The sequence below is a fragment of the Pogoniulus pusillus genome, chromosome 20 (genome assembly GCF_015220805.1).
Source record: "Pogoniulus pusillus isolate bPogPus1 chromosome 20, bPogPus1.pri, whole genome shotgun sequence".
Classification (NCBI taxonomy): Eukaryota; Metazoa; Chordata; class Aves; order Piciformes; family Lybiidae; genus Pogoniulus; species Pogoniulus pusillus.
This window is the reverse complement of record NC_087283.1, coordinates 6,589,345-6,602,126: the sequence shown is the minus strand read 5'-3', so window position 1 is coordinate 6,602,126 and position 12,782 is coordinate 6,589,345. Positions and strand designations below refer to the sequence as shown.

General features: G+C 43.0%; 1 protein-coding gene across 1 annotated transcript; it reads left to right on the top strand.

Moving 5' to 3' along the window:
• Positions 1–211: 211 nt before the first annotated feature.
• Positions 212–12,013, top strand: MPHOSPH6 (M-phase phosphoprotein 6). The gene is made up of 5 exons (XM_064160006.1): positions 212–357; positions 4,825–4,937; positions 6,480–6,570; positions 8,353–8,450; positions 8,921–12,013. The coding sequence occupies exons 1-5, from the start codon at positions 307–309 to the stop codon at positions 9,069–9,071; spliced, it is 504 nt and encodes a 167-aa protein (XP_064016076.1). The 5' UTR covers positions 212–306; the 3' UTR covers positions 9,072–12,013.
• The last annotated feature ends 769 nt before the right edge of the window (positions 12,014–12,782 follow it).

Genomic DNA, 12,782 nt, shown 5'->3' with positions numbered 1-12,782 from the left:
ATTTACTATTTCATTCCTAGCTAGACTGATCTCCTGCTCACACACCCGATCCCCACACCACCGTGCAGGAAAGCCGCGGCTTAGGAGGCTGTTTTTCACCCGCAGCGCACACGATCAAGCCCCGCAGGCCCCACGGCCACTCAGGGCTGTGGGCAGCAGCAGGCGCCGGCAGCCGCGCCCCGGAAGCGCAGGGCGGAGCTGCGCCGCTGCTCCCGCCCGCTCCCGCCCGCTCCGCGCCGGCCTGCGGGGCCCCAGCGCTACGCGAGCACGGGGATCCAGTGCGGCCTGCGGGCAGCGCCGGCCGCCATGGCCGCGGAGGTGAAGACCAAGCTGTCCAAGAACCTCCTGCGCATGAAGGTGAGGCGGAGGGGGGCGGCGGGATCCCGGGAGTGGGGCAGGCGAGGAGAAGGTGCTTGAGGCCCGCTGCGCACCGCGGTGAGGAGAGGGCGGCCGGGCCTGGCTGCTGCCGCGGAGACGTGAGGCGGCCCCGGGGCTGGGGGTCTGGGGCCCTGAGGGGCCGAACCGTGCTGTGAACCGGGGATAATACATCTCAGGGGCCCTTCGCCTGGTTTGGGGCATTTTCAGTGTCTACACCGGGCCGCGCAGTGACTGCCCTGGCCCTACAGGCGGGCATGGCTGTCTCCTGCCTCCCGTAAGGCACATTTAAAGCAAAGATCAGCTAGTCTTCCGCATCACCTGCCCTTTCACTCAGCCCTGCAGCTCTGTGAGCTGCTCCCATCCACCTTCGCCGGCAAAAGGCGAGCTTTAGAAAGCTGCCGCCGCACACCGGGCTGCTTATTCGCTGGCGAGAGGTCTCGGGTGGATTGCAAATGGTGTAGCATGCTGGAAGGTTTGATCCAGGAAAGCAGCGTTGTGACTGCAGCAAAAGCCTTCTTCTAGCAAGTGCTAACTTTTGGGCACTAGTTGAGAGTCTTTTAGTTCCTCGGGCTTTTGCAGCTAACTTGTTCTAAAATGTTGAAGCTTATTCCCCTCGCACAGACACTGACGTTCGAATATAATGTTGCTTGCCTTACTTGGGTGGCGTTTAGTCTCGGGGGGAGGGGGATAAAAGCTTTGTGGGGTTTGCTTGGTTTTCGTTGTTCAGTGAGGGCCTTTTTTTGGCCCGTTTCCATCGATGGGTAATAAAATGCCCAACCTGTGTGTCTCTGTAAGCCACCTTTCCCATTTCGTAAATTCAGTGGTTCTTAGTGATATGTGAATGTCATGGCCAGCCCAGTGTGAAATTTACCTTCGTTTGCTGGCCAATGGTTTCTGCCTCATGTGGTGTGCTACACCTAATGGAGCAGGGCGCATTCTCCTGTCACTGGCGGTTAGTTATTGCTGGAACCAGTTAAACTTGAGTTGCCTTTTCTTTTTAAGTGCTGATATCCAGCAAGTGTTCATAAATGGGAATATCATGGCCCCTTCTGGCTTCTTGCTTGTGGTGTTTTATTTCATCATTTTGTTTCCCCACGTATTTGTATGGAGCTGTATTTCAGACACTGGCCGAAAGGAGTTTTGCCAGCTTCAGTCTTTCACGTGAAGTGTACTGAGCCACATTAAGATGGTGGGATATTTACCCCAAATAACAAATGCTGTTAATGAGAGACCAAACTTATACATGGAGAGATCTTGCTTCACTCAAAAGGGAGTAGATATTGAGCTTAGTTAGCCATGTGTGACAGAGTGAGACTCCCATAACCTGACTTGTGACATCATTATTTATTCCTATGTAATACTCTCTGAAGTTTTGGCCCTGGTTGCTTAACACTTTATTAACCCCCTGAAGATTTAAAAAGCCAATTTTTAGATTTTCTTCCTGTGATGGTTTGGGTGTTCCCCACCCCCCCACACACTTTAGAAATCAACCAGACTAGACTCTGGAAATATGAATGAAGCTTATATTTACAGCTAGCACAATATACAAGCAGATATTTACAGTATATACAGTTATAGACAGAAATATACAAGGTAAAAGGTAATACAGAAACACAACTCCCCTCCCAGAAACCTGAGTCCCTAGAAGGGGCTCTCTACCACCCCTTCACCTTCCCCCTACCCCTCTCAGCCTTACCCCAGTCCCAAGGAAGAATAGAGGTTTGGCCAGAGGTTAAGAAGCAAAGTGGATTAGCCCAAAATGCAGGGTGAGGTTAGAGAGATGCAGCTCAGCCAGCAGCCCGAGTGAGAGTGATGCCAAGAGTGTTATCTAATGTTTTTATTTCTTGTTCCTATACTTCTCAGCAAGACTGTGAGCAAAGTAGACCTCACCACTGTTTTCTTTTTACAGCCTGTAATCTGGTTCTTCTCACCAAAACATTCTAGCCTGCTTCAAAGTTCTTCACTGAGAGAGTCATTGGACACTGGAATGGGCTGCCCGGGGAGGTGGTGGAGTCGCCGTTCCTGGGGCAGTTCAAGGCAAGGTTGGACGTGGCACTTGGTGCCATGGTCTAGCCTTGAGCTCTGTGGTAAAGGGTTGGACTTGATGATCTGTGAGGTCTCTTCCAACCTTGGTGATACTGTGATACTTGCTTGGAAGGCTGTGGAGAACCAGCTGCCTTGACATTTGCAGGTTCACAGTCTGGGTCATAGTAACGAGCTTTGAGGAGATGAGTAGGTTTTGAAAAGGTCATACACAGACCCTGTATTTAGCACTTTCTTCTGCAGATCTTGTTTACAAATGTTTTAATTAATGTTTTAGCAGCTGCCTCCAAAAGTACTGATAAAATGTTTTATCACAACTCATCAGGTGAGTGAAGTGGCACCCAAAGGTGACATGGTCACTGGTAACACTGTAAGGATCACTTGTGCCAAGCACTGGGTCACGTGCGCTCACCACATGGTGTTGAAGGATGGCTCCTGCTTGTAGATCTTGCACCATTTGATTCAGGTCCCGTTGCTTGGGGAAACTAATCCAAGTTACCAGTGACTGACGGATGTACCATGTCTACCAGAATGGGTACATTTTTAATTCACCCATGTGTGTTTACATTTTAGGCAAATGTGATCCCATTTTTTGTCATCTGGTTATTTCTGTAGTAACACAATCTTTAAAATGTGATGTGGAATGATTATTTAATTGGGTGCTTGCAGCAGAATTTCTTCTGTTGAGATTTCTGGCTGGCTAGCCAATATTCTTGAGCAGTGCAGTTTTCCACATGATAGATTCACTTATTTTCTTCAAGAAGAAACTGTAATTTTAATTGGAAAGCTTTGACATACTTTGGATCGACTCAGAAAGCAAAAGTCAACTCTTTTATTAAAGGCCTTGTGCATTGGATGCAAATAGAAACAGAAATGGGAAAATGAGACACCAGCACTCTACTGGTTTTTATTTCAAAGTTTGGCTTGGTTTACTTGGGCGTTCTGTGAAGACTGAAAAGATGGGTGGGGTGTGTGTAACACATATATCACACATCTGTGTTACCTGTGTCTTTTAACTAAGCTCAGTAATGCAGGTATCCATGGAAGTGTTTTGTGGTGTCTTCTTGGGTTTTAGCTGGGACCTAAACTATAGCCAGCTCTACCATTCCCAGCTGTCCCTTTACCTGTCACCCTGCAGACTTTTCTAAACACAAAAATGATGCCACTTTAAATGGAAAGGATAGCATTAATTGATATAAAATTCCTCCGCAGTGTTGCATGTGCAGGTGTGCTGTGATAGCCACAAAGACATTTTTGTGCAGGAGTGCTGGTAGTGACAAGCCTAGCTGTGAGTTACATTGATAAGTATACACTTCTGACAGATACAGTTATTGAGGCACTTTCTGTAGAACCTAAGGGAGGTCCTAGCTGCTAGGGATGTGAAAATACAAGTATTATTACCATAAAATTGTGAAGAGTTCTGTTTTTTCCAGCATGTTTGGTTAACACTGTTGATACTTAAATTGTCACTCAATTCAGGCACCTAACTTGAGACAAATGGAAGTAAAAGGGATGATTCTGATCTCTCAGGTCTGTACTTTTGTGTTCTCAGCAATTTTTTGTAGGCTGTGACTGATGTCCTCTTTCACCCCCAGCTGAGAGGTGACTGTTCCTGCCTGTTCCCATGCTCTGCCGAAGGTTATCGCTGAGGAAGCAATTTACAGGAGTGTCCTTATATTTGGCAAAAATAGCAGTGTTACCCTAAACTAAATTATTGGTCTCAACTAATTTAGCAGGCTGTTTCTGCGGTGAGTTAACAGGTTCTTACACACAGAGCTTGTCTGGTACTGCAGTGCGTTATCAGTGAGAAGTTAAGAGCTGGTAACACCTTCCTTTAACACAGCTGGATACAGAAGACTTATTTTCATAGCTTCAGCTACTTTTTTCCACTCAAAAGGCAAGTTCTAGCCTTTAGAGCTACAAAGACAAGCCAGCTCATTAACTCTGACAAAATGAGAGGGTAATCGAAGTGCAGATGTTTCCGAAAAAAGGTCTGCCTGCCTCTGGCTCCAGTGCTGTTTTTATGGGTGGTGCTGGTTTCTTATATGCAGCAGTAACTTCCAACACCGTCACCTTCTCTCTTGCCTTTGCTGAAACGCTCGCAAAATCATAGCGGAGTTACAGGTTTGTCACAGCTCAGATCCATTAAAGCTAACCAGACAAGATCTGTTCCTTTGTAGATACAGATGTGGCTGACTGTTCACTTCCAGTCCCTAGCAGTTGTTTACTTTTCCATTGCCTGTTTGAGCAGAATTGGACCAAATCCAGAGAAAAATCACAAAATACATTTGCTTTTTATCAGCTGCTAAATATCATGTAAGGGGTAACTGTCACATAATTATTGCGTGTTCATAGCACACTCGTGGTGCAGAAAAATGAATCAATATGTTTGTGTCTCTCTAGTTCATGCAAAGGGGTTTGGATTCACAAACTAAGAAACAACTGGAAGAGGAAGAAAAGAAGATAATTAGTGAAGAACACTGGTATCTGGATTTACCAGATCTAAAGGAGAAAGAGTAAGCTATTGTACCCTTTTGTACTCATCCTCACCATTGCGTTGTTGTGGAGTGGGAGTAGAATGCACATGTTTCTTGCTATAGAAGTATTAGTAATTAACAGAAGCAAAAATAATGACAGATTGACATCTCAGATTTTTTATTATTTTCAGGGACATTGTCAAGGTTGCCTAGTGCAGTTTGACCTACTTTAATTTCTTCTGTGTGGTGTTTTGTGTCATTCATGCATTCTTGTAGATGGATGCAATTAGTTTCGGTCTGGGACTAATTCATTCATTGCTGCTTTTTCCCTTCATTTGAAAAAAGTTTGAAACCCTGTGTTAGTAAATTCAGCTCCAGTCACACAGTTGCATCCATTCAAGGCAGTTCTGTCTTCTTGAGTCCAGCTCACTTCAAATCCTCTTTTTGAAATAGGGGAGAGAATGGCAAAAGTAAAAGCTTAGCTAATAAGGAAGAAAATGTCCATTCCTGCTATTTAGGTGCTTTAAATAGCAGGAGAGCTACTTTTATAAGAGGGCTTGGTTTCTGTCCTTTCAAAAGGGGACAAAATTCCCTTGAGGCAGACCACACATAAGCTTAAAAAGTGTTGGATCCAAGGAATTAACTGTAGTTAAAAAAGGTCATTGGTAAACTATTTTCCATTGCTGTTGGGGAATATGACAGAAAGTTATTTGAGCTTCGCTTGCAGCGAGGAAGGTTCGAGCTGGACTTTGAGAGAATTTTTCTAACAGCAAGGCTATTGAAGCCCTGGAATAGATTGCCTGAGCAGACACTGCATTCTTCATCATTGGAAGTCTTTTGAGGATGGGTTAGGTAGACCTCTGATGTTCATGATATGTGTTTAACTGATCCTGCCTTGAGGTAGGACTGTGAGCTTGATCTCTTCAGCCTAACTTGTAGGAGTTCGTTTTACATGGGAGTTGAAGAGGATGAGGGAAGGGGTGCATGGGTGCATGAGGAAAAGAAGGACAGAACAATTCACGGAAGTACTTTCATCTAACATGTATCATGAACACCTCAGGGTCATGTTTCTTGTCTCACTCCATGCTCATTAAAAGGGGAAAAATGGAGGAAGAAAGGGGAAATCTTTCTCTGCTGAACAGAGAATTACATAGTGTTTTATATTCTGACAGGCTCAACTAATACCAGGTCTACCATCACAATGAAAAATTAATTAGAAGCTTTTGCTGGTATAGTAATGCCACCTGGAGAGTGATATTTACGTGGTATTTTTATTCTGGCAAAAGCATTGATGTAGATGGAATCATACCAGCAAAGAGTACTTTTTGTCAGGAGAGTTAATTTTGCTTGTGGAGCTGGCACAGCTTTACTGGCAGAAAGCATTCCTTTGCACTCCAAGCTCCTTGTATTGAAAGATTTATCGGAGCAATTAAGCTTCAGAAAGTATTGGATGGTTTAAAATACACTGTGGTTTTGTTTATTTGTGCGGGGGGAAGGCAGCAAATGCTTCTTGCAATTGTTTAATCTGATTATTTTAAGGCGTACTGTTTGATGAAATGCTGGGTTTGGGGTTTCATGCAGGAGCTATATAATAGAAGAGAGGAGCTTTATGCCATGTGAGGATCTACTTTATGGCAGAATGTCCTTCAAAGGATTCAATCCAGAAATTGAGGTACCATTTAAATGTTCTGTTTTGATGTGGTCTCACATCGGGATTGTAGCCCTCAGGGATGAGGATTTGAGTGTTCGTGCTGCATGCTGTTTGGCCTTGCAGCACTTTGTGTAAATCCTCCCATCTACAGAAAATCCATGTTTCAAACCAAAATGTTGATCAATGCAGCATCTGGTAAATAGAGGCTTTTTTATCTCCTTGTGTTGATGGTCAATAATTGCATGACTCCTGCAGGCTTTCCTTCCCTGAAATGAGGAAACTATCCCACATGCTGCTCACCAAAACAATAGATCACTTTTTCTCCTGCCATTTAATTTAGACTCCAATCCTACAAACAATCAACCCTATTTATTCAACACTTACTTGTGTAAGTAAGAGCTTAAAGTTCCAAAGTAAAAATTCTGGGCAGGAGAGTCTTTAATTTCTTTCTAGCGTGATTCATGCTGATAGAAGTACACCGAGATAGTAATAAAACTGTTACCACTGAGCTGAGGCAAGAGCGTGAAGGTTTAAAGACTAAGAGCTATGCAAAAGTCTGTGCAAGGTGATTTACTTCAGTTATTTTGATCTTGCTCTCACTGTGACTTGATACCTGTAAACCATGAACCGTTGCTTTGTGATTTTTACTGGTAGCTAATTGTAAATCTTTGCAGATATATTTCCTTCTTTAAACTCTTTCAAGGACAATGGGCAAACATCAAATCACAGAATGGTTTAGGTTGGAAGGGACCTCAAAAATCATCTAGTTCCAACCTCCTGCCATAGGCAGGGACACCTCCCACTACATGAGGTTGCTCAAGGCCTCATCTAACCTGGCATTGAACACCTCCAGGGAGGGAGCATCCACAACCTCCCTGGGCAACCTGTGCCAGTTTCACCACTCTCACTGTAAAGAACTTCTTCCTAACATCTAGTATAAATCTCCCCTCTGCCAGTTTAAACCCATTACTCCTCACCCTGTCATTACAAGACCTTGTGAATAGTCCCTCCCCATTCCTCCTGTAGGCCCCCTTCAGATACTGGAAGGCTACTACGAGTTCTCAAGGCTGAAGAGCCACAACTCTCATCACCTGTCCTCATAGCAGATGTGTTCCAGCCCTCTGATCATCTTCATGGCTTCCTCTGGACTCGCTCCAACAGTTCAGTGTCCTTGTATTGGGAGCTCCAGAACTGCACACAGTACTCCAGGTGTGGTCTGATGAGAGCAAAGTGAAGGGGGAGAATCACCTCCCTTGCCCTGCTGGCCACTCTTCTCTTGGTGAAGCCCAGGACATGGTTGGGTTGTCTGGGCTGTGCATACACATGCAGATCACAGAACACAAATCACAGAATGGTTTGGATTGGCAGGGATCTTAAAGATGATGTAATTCTGACCCACCTGCCATGAGCAGGTTGCTCAAAGCCCCAGCCAACCTGGCCTTGAACACTTCTGGAAAGGAGACATCCCCACCTCCTCTGGGCAATGTGTTCCAGTTAATGTTATAATTATCTGGTCTCCTGAAGATGTCTGGTGTCCCTCAAGGGTGTTTGCATAGTACAATTCACTGAAAACCCTGCCTCTGTGTTGCTTCTTTGTTTCCCAGAGGCATACTCTGAACTCAGCTTAGCAACAGGCAGACATGCTGCCTTTTTTTCATGAGTTCCACCTGAGAGTATGCTCTAGCCTGACTGGGAACAGCAAATGATTGTTAAATATGATATGTTTCTCCTAGCAGTGAATTTCAGCATACTTGCCACTGTGTCAGGGCTACATGTTTAAGCTATTTCTTCCTTCATTTTCAGAAGTTAATGATCCAAATGAACTCCAAGTGTAAGGAAAAGGAAATTGAAGTGGATGATAAAATGGAGGCCGATGTGTCAGATGAAGAAATGGCCAGAAGGCAAGTTGTGTTTTATGACATAATCAATATTAGCTGGGCACGTGACATGTTACTGCATTATTTGTGGGAAAAATAAACCCAACAAGCAAACAGATAAACAAACAGACCAAAAAAAGCTAAAAACAGAGGAAAGAAAAAAAAATCCACCTCAATACATAGATATATAGTACTTCACTCAACTGATTTTCCAGGAATTCTGGCAAGAATTCTCTGGACTCTATCACTTTTGAGGGTAAAATACCTTGTTGGGGTTTTCACCCTGATATCCAAGTATTCCATGCTAATTTGCTCCTTAGTCAAGATCACTAACAAACCCAGACACTCAGAATGAGTAATAAAGTGACCATCTAGGACTTATGCTTTGTAAGCTTCCTCACACCACTTAAATCGTTGATTACATTTATGATTTGCTCCATAGCAGTTTTCTCTGGTTTTTAGTAAAAGCTGTACATTTTCTATCATCTTTACAGATATGAAACATTAGTGGGAACAATAGGGAAGAAGTTCATGAGAAAAAGAGACCAGCGTGTACTCCAGGATGAAGATGGAGGTGAAGATGGGAGTAGTAACATAAGACCTAGCAAAAAAGCTAAGAAAAAGTTCTTAAAGCCTCAGGATTAATGTCAGTGGCACAACTAGACCTAGCAGAAATGTTACCTACCAAATACAGTGTCGTGGACTGCAGAAGGAAGTTTTTTCCCATTTAATGTAACGGAGAGATTTGTAACTCTGAGCCTGTTCTCAGTGAAATTTCTACCATCCAAGTGACAAATGTATTTCCACGTGGATGTGTGTAATGGATGTCATACATCCTTTCCTCTCAACAGCTTTTCATGTGTGGGGCACTAATCTCATCAGTCTGTTTAAATGTGCATAACTAGATGATGTGTCACAGGCAATCAAGAGCAACAATATTTACAATTTATGAGAACATCTGGAAGGACTATTTGGAATTAAGATGAGCTTTGTCCAATCCAGTAAGGCAGTTCAGCTTGCACTGGTTTGTTATTTATAAAAATGGCAACCTTTGTTGTCCTCAAATTAAACAAAAAAAGGCAGAAACATTTGGGGTTGTTTGTTTTCTTTTTACTGTGCAAAAAAATAAGATGGGAAAAGAACAGAGAGATAAAATCCATTTTGTTGAATTTTGGTTTTTTATAAAGCTTATTTGAAAACAGTGTTTTGTAATAAAACTTTCTTTTTATGGAGCAAGTCAAATATGGGGCAGCATTTACAGTTTGACACTTGTGCAGATTGTGAATCTTCTGTCTTGCAGAAGAAGATGGCTAATCTTGCTTCTTTGTCAGCAAAAATAATTCAGTCTTGTATAAAAGCGTAATAATGGCTTCAGAAACATATTCAAAGGCAGAATAGAAACTGATTCTTTTGTGGTTAATTGCTGTGGTTAAGCTGATTTAATGTAAAAAAAACATGCTTGATACAATCTGATAAAAGAAGTGATCCTATTCTTTGCAGGCCACAGATATTCCCAGATATTAGCTGGCTGCACAAAAATGTTAGGAGTTGGAAGGCACCTCAAAAAATCATCCAGTCTAACCCCCCTGCCAGAGCAGGATCACCTAGAGTAGGTCACACAGGAAAGCATCCAGGTGCTGTGAATGTCTTCATAGAAACAGACTCCACGACCTGTTTAGGCAGCCTGTTCCAGTGTTGTCACCCTTGCAGTGAAAAAGATTTTCCTTATGTTTAGCAGGCACCAAAGTCATCTGAAGCAACAGTAGGATGGAAACATCTTGCTCTTTGGACAGTCAATGCTCTGAGCCCATTGAAAAACTTGAATGGGGCCTCATCTAAAGTCATAGCAGTCCTCTGTACCCTGCCTTTCGGAAGGAAACATCTCTTTCTATTACTTCATTTCCCCAGCTGGATGTTTTAAGTTACTCTTCCTTAATGCTGACTCTCTGGAGAAAGGAATTTGTTAAACTGAAGCAAGTGGTGGCCATTCTGTCATGGGCATCAGGCTTTTTTTTAGCTACTCGGTGAAGCAAGTCATGAAACTCAATTATATAGAGACTGTCTGCTCTGTTTTGTGTGTGATCTATGAACTGTACTCTATATATCAAGAGCACCTCATTAGATATTCAAGATGGATCACACATGGAGAAAGAAACAGACTTTTAACCTAGAACAGGGACCTCATACAGGTGGAAAATCTGTGATTCATGATCCGAGATAGTTTTTCAGAGCTAATTAAATGCTACTGGTTCAATTACTTAAAACCTGATCATATATTATTGCTAGCTGAAAAGAAGTTAATGATGGCAAGACATTTTTCTTCCCATGGAAGATATGACCTGAGCTAAGAAATGATTTATTGTTGGTCTTCACAAGAAAAACTCAGAATATATCCCATTATTCTTTCTTGCTTATTAGTAGAGAGGAATCATTTTCCTATCTGAACAGCGTTCTTCAATGGAGAGAGGATTTCTGCATAGCTATGCTGGGCAGTAGAGAGGAGAATGTTTTCTAGTGAACCACCAGGAACCAGGAGATGTCACTAACTGCATGCCCTGAGAGACTAGTTTGGAGAAGATTCCAGCAGTGTCATGTAAAGGAGCTTTTGAGTAATTCTGGCAGTGATCAGTGGCTTGGATGAACTGTGTGAAGTGTTCCTTTGCCAGACATCTATGTAGAAACCTCTCTTTCTTTGCAGAGCTCTGTTCAGTCCAATGGAGGATAATTTTGCATAGTTAAAGGGTCTTGTTCTTAGCTGCATGTCATTTCCTGGGGCATGGCTGGGAGCGCAACATGCTGCATGGGTAAGAGCAGGAGTAAGGTCTAACCATCTTCCCCAAAAATTCATGGGGTTGAAATTTGGGAGGGGGGATGGGTTATTCTGTTTCCTAAATAAGCTGAACACCAGCTGTGGAAAAATGGTAGAAATGGAGTCATTGTCTTGACATCCAGGTACTCTGTAGTTCACATTTGGCTGGTGGCTAGGTGAGCAAGACCAGTTAGTAACTTTTAGCACAAGTTCTTATTCTTGGGGAGTTTGTAAAGGGCAATAATGTGAGCAAGGCAAAACTGAAAGCCCTCTGTGATATTTTTTTTTTACATGCACTTTAGATGCCTGGAGTTACAAGCTGATGTTTTATGATGAGAGCTTCTGAAATACCTGCCTGTATGTCCAACCTTATATACATATATGTATGTATTTTAAGTCTGGATGCTACTCCCTAGCCAGGGTGGAAACCTTCTGCTGTATAAAATCTATGCTTGAGCTACTCTTGACAGAGATGTAAGTGTAATGGTAAAATATATAATGTGAGGCTGCATTAATTCAGGCTTTCTTGACTCTGACACAGTCTCAAATGCAAATGGATTTTCATGTGCATCTTGCTGAGCTGTAGAACTTGCCCACGTGGTCGTGTTTCTAAATGAAAAGTATCTCTTCCCTAAGAACAAAAGCAAGTTGGGATAAGTTGTAATAAGCATTTTTGTTAAAGAAAATGGCTGATTGCAAAATGTAATTGGTAAAGAGTTACCAGACACCAGATGTGTGCTTCTTGCACTAAGATACCTATTAAAGTGAACAAAGCAAATCCTGTGTTGTAGTCGATGCTCGTTGACAGCTCAGTGTCAAGTTCCAGCAAGTCTCCTGTCAGGTGCAGCTTTGTCCCTGCCTTTGACAGGCTAGCAGTGTTTATTTCTGTAATAACTGCTGATGTGGGAAACGTGAGTATTGGAAAGCTTCATCTCTCTTGCTGATGTGTCTTGGTTTGTTACTTGTACTCAGCTTCGTATTGGATCTTAAAAAGTCCAGGACCAGAGTCCAACTGAAGTGAGCCATCCTGCATCCTCCCTTTAGTAATGCATGAGCTGATTAAACTTTGATTCTTTGGGGAGGGGGGGAGGATGTTCAGCGGTGCCATGGAGTTTGAACTGTGTTTCTTCTGTTATGTGTCTTGTTTCCTAATAAGACACTCCATTATACAATCCCACAGTCGTGGATGGCATTGCCTGTGTGTGTGTAATGGGCAGCTGGGCTGGCATTCTGGGACTTAGTCCAGCATTCAGGCTTTAAAAATAATTCTCTCATCTTTCTGTTAATTAGAACACTTTAAAATTCTGTTTGGAATTAGACAGGTCCTGAACAGAGGGGTCCTAAGAGTTTGTTCAGCTTTTATTTCAGCAACAGTCAACAACTAAATCTGCACAATGGCTTAGCCTCTCATGAGTCTTTGCTCTGTTAAAGCGTAGTAGTGGTGAAGGATGTCGAACATCCCACAGTTCCCTTCTGTGTGTGAATGCAAGTTTCTCTGAGACCTGATGCTTTAAGGACTTGGTTGTTTCTTTGGGGTCTCAGAGAGC

Coding starts and splice junctions, on each gene's coding strand:
- MPHOSPH6 (XM_064160006.1), top strand. CDS start 307: ATGGCCGCGGAGGTGAAGACCAAGCTGTCCAAGAACCTCCTGCGCATG. Junction 358..4,824: donor AGAACCTCCTGCGCATGAAG/GTGAGGCGGAGG, acceptor GTGTCTCTCTAG/TTCATGCAAAGGGGTTTGGA. Junction 6,571..8,352: donor GATTCAATCCAGAAATTGAG/GTACCATTTAAA, acceptor CTTCATTTTCAG/AAGTTAATGATCCAAATGAA.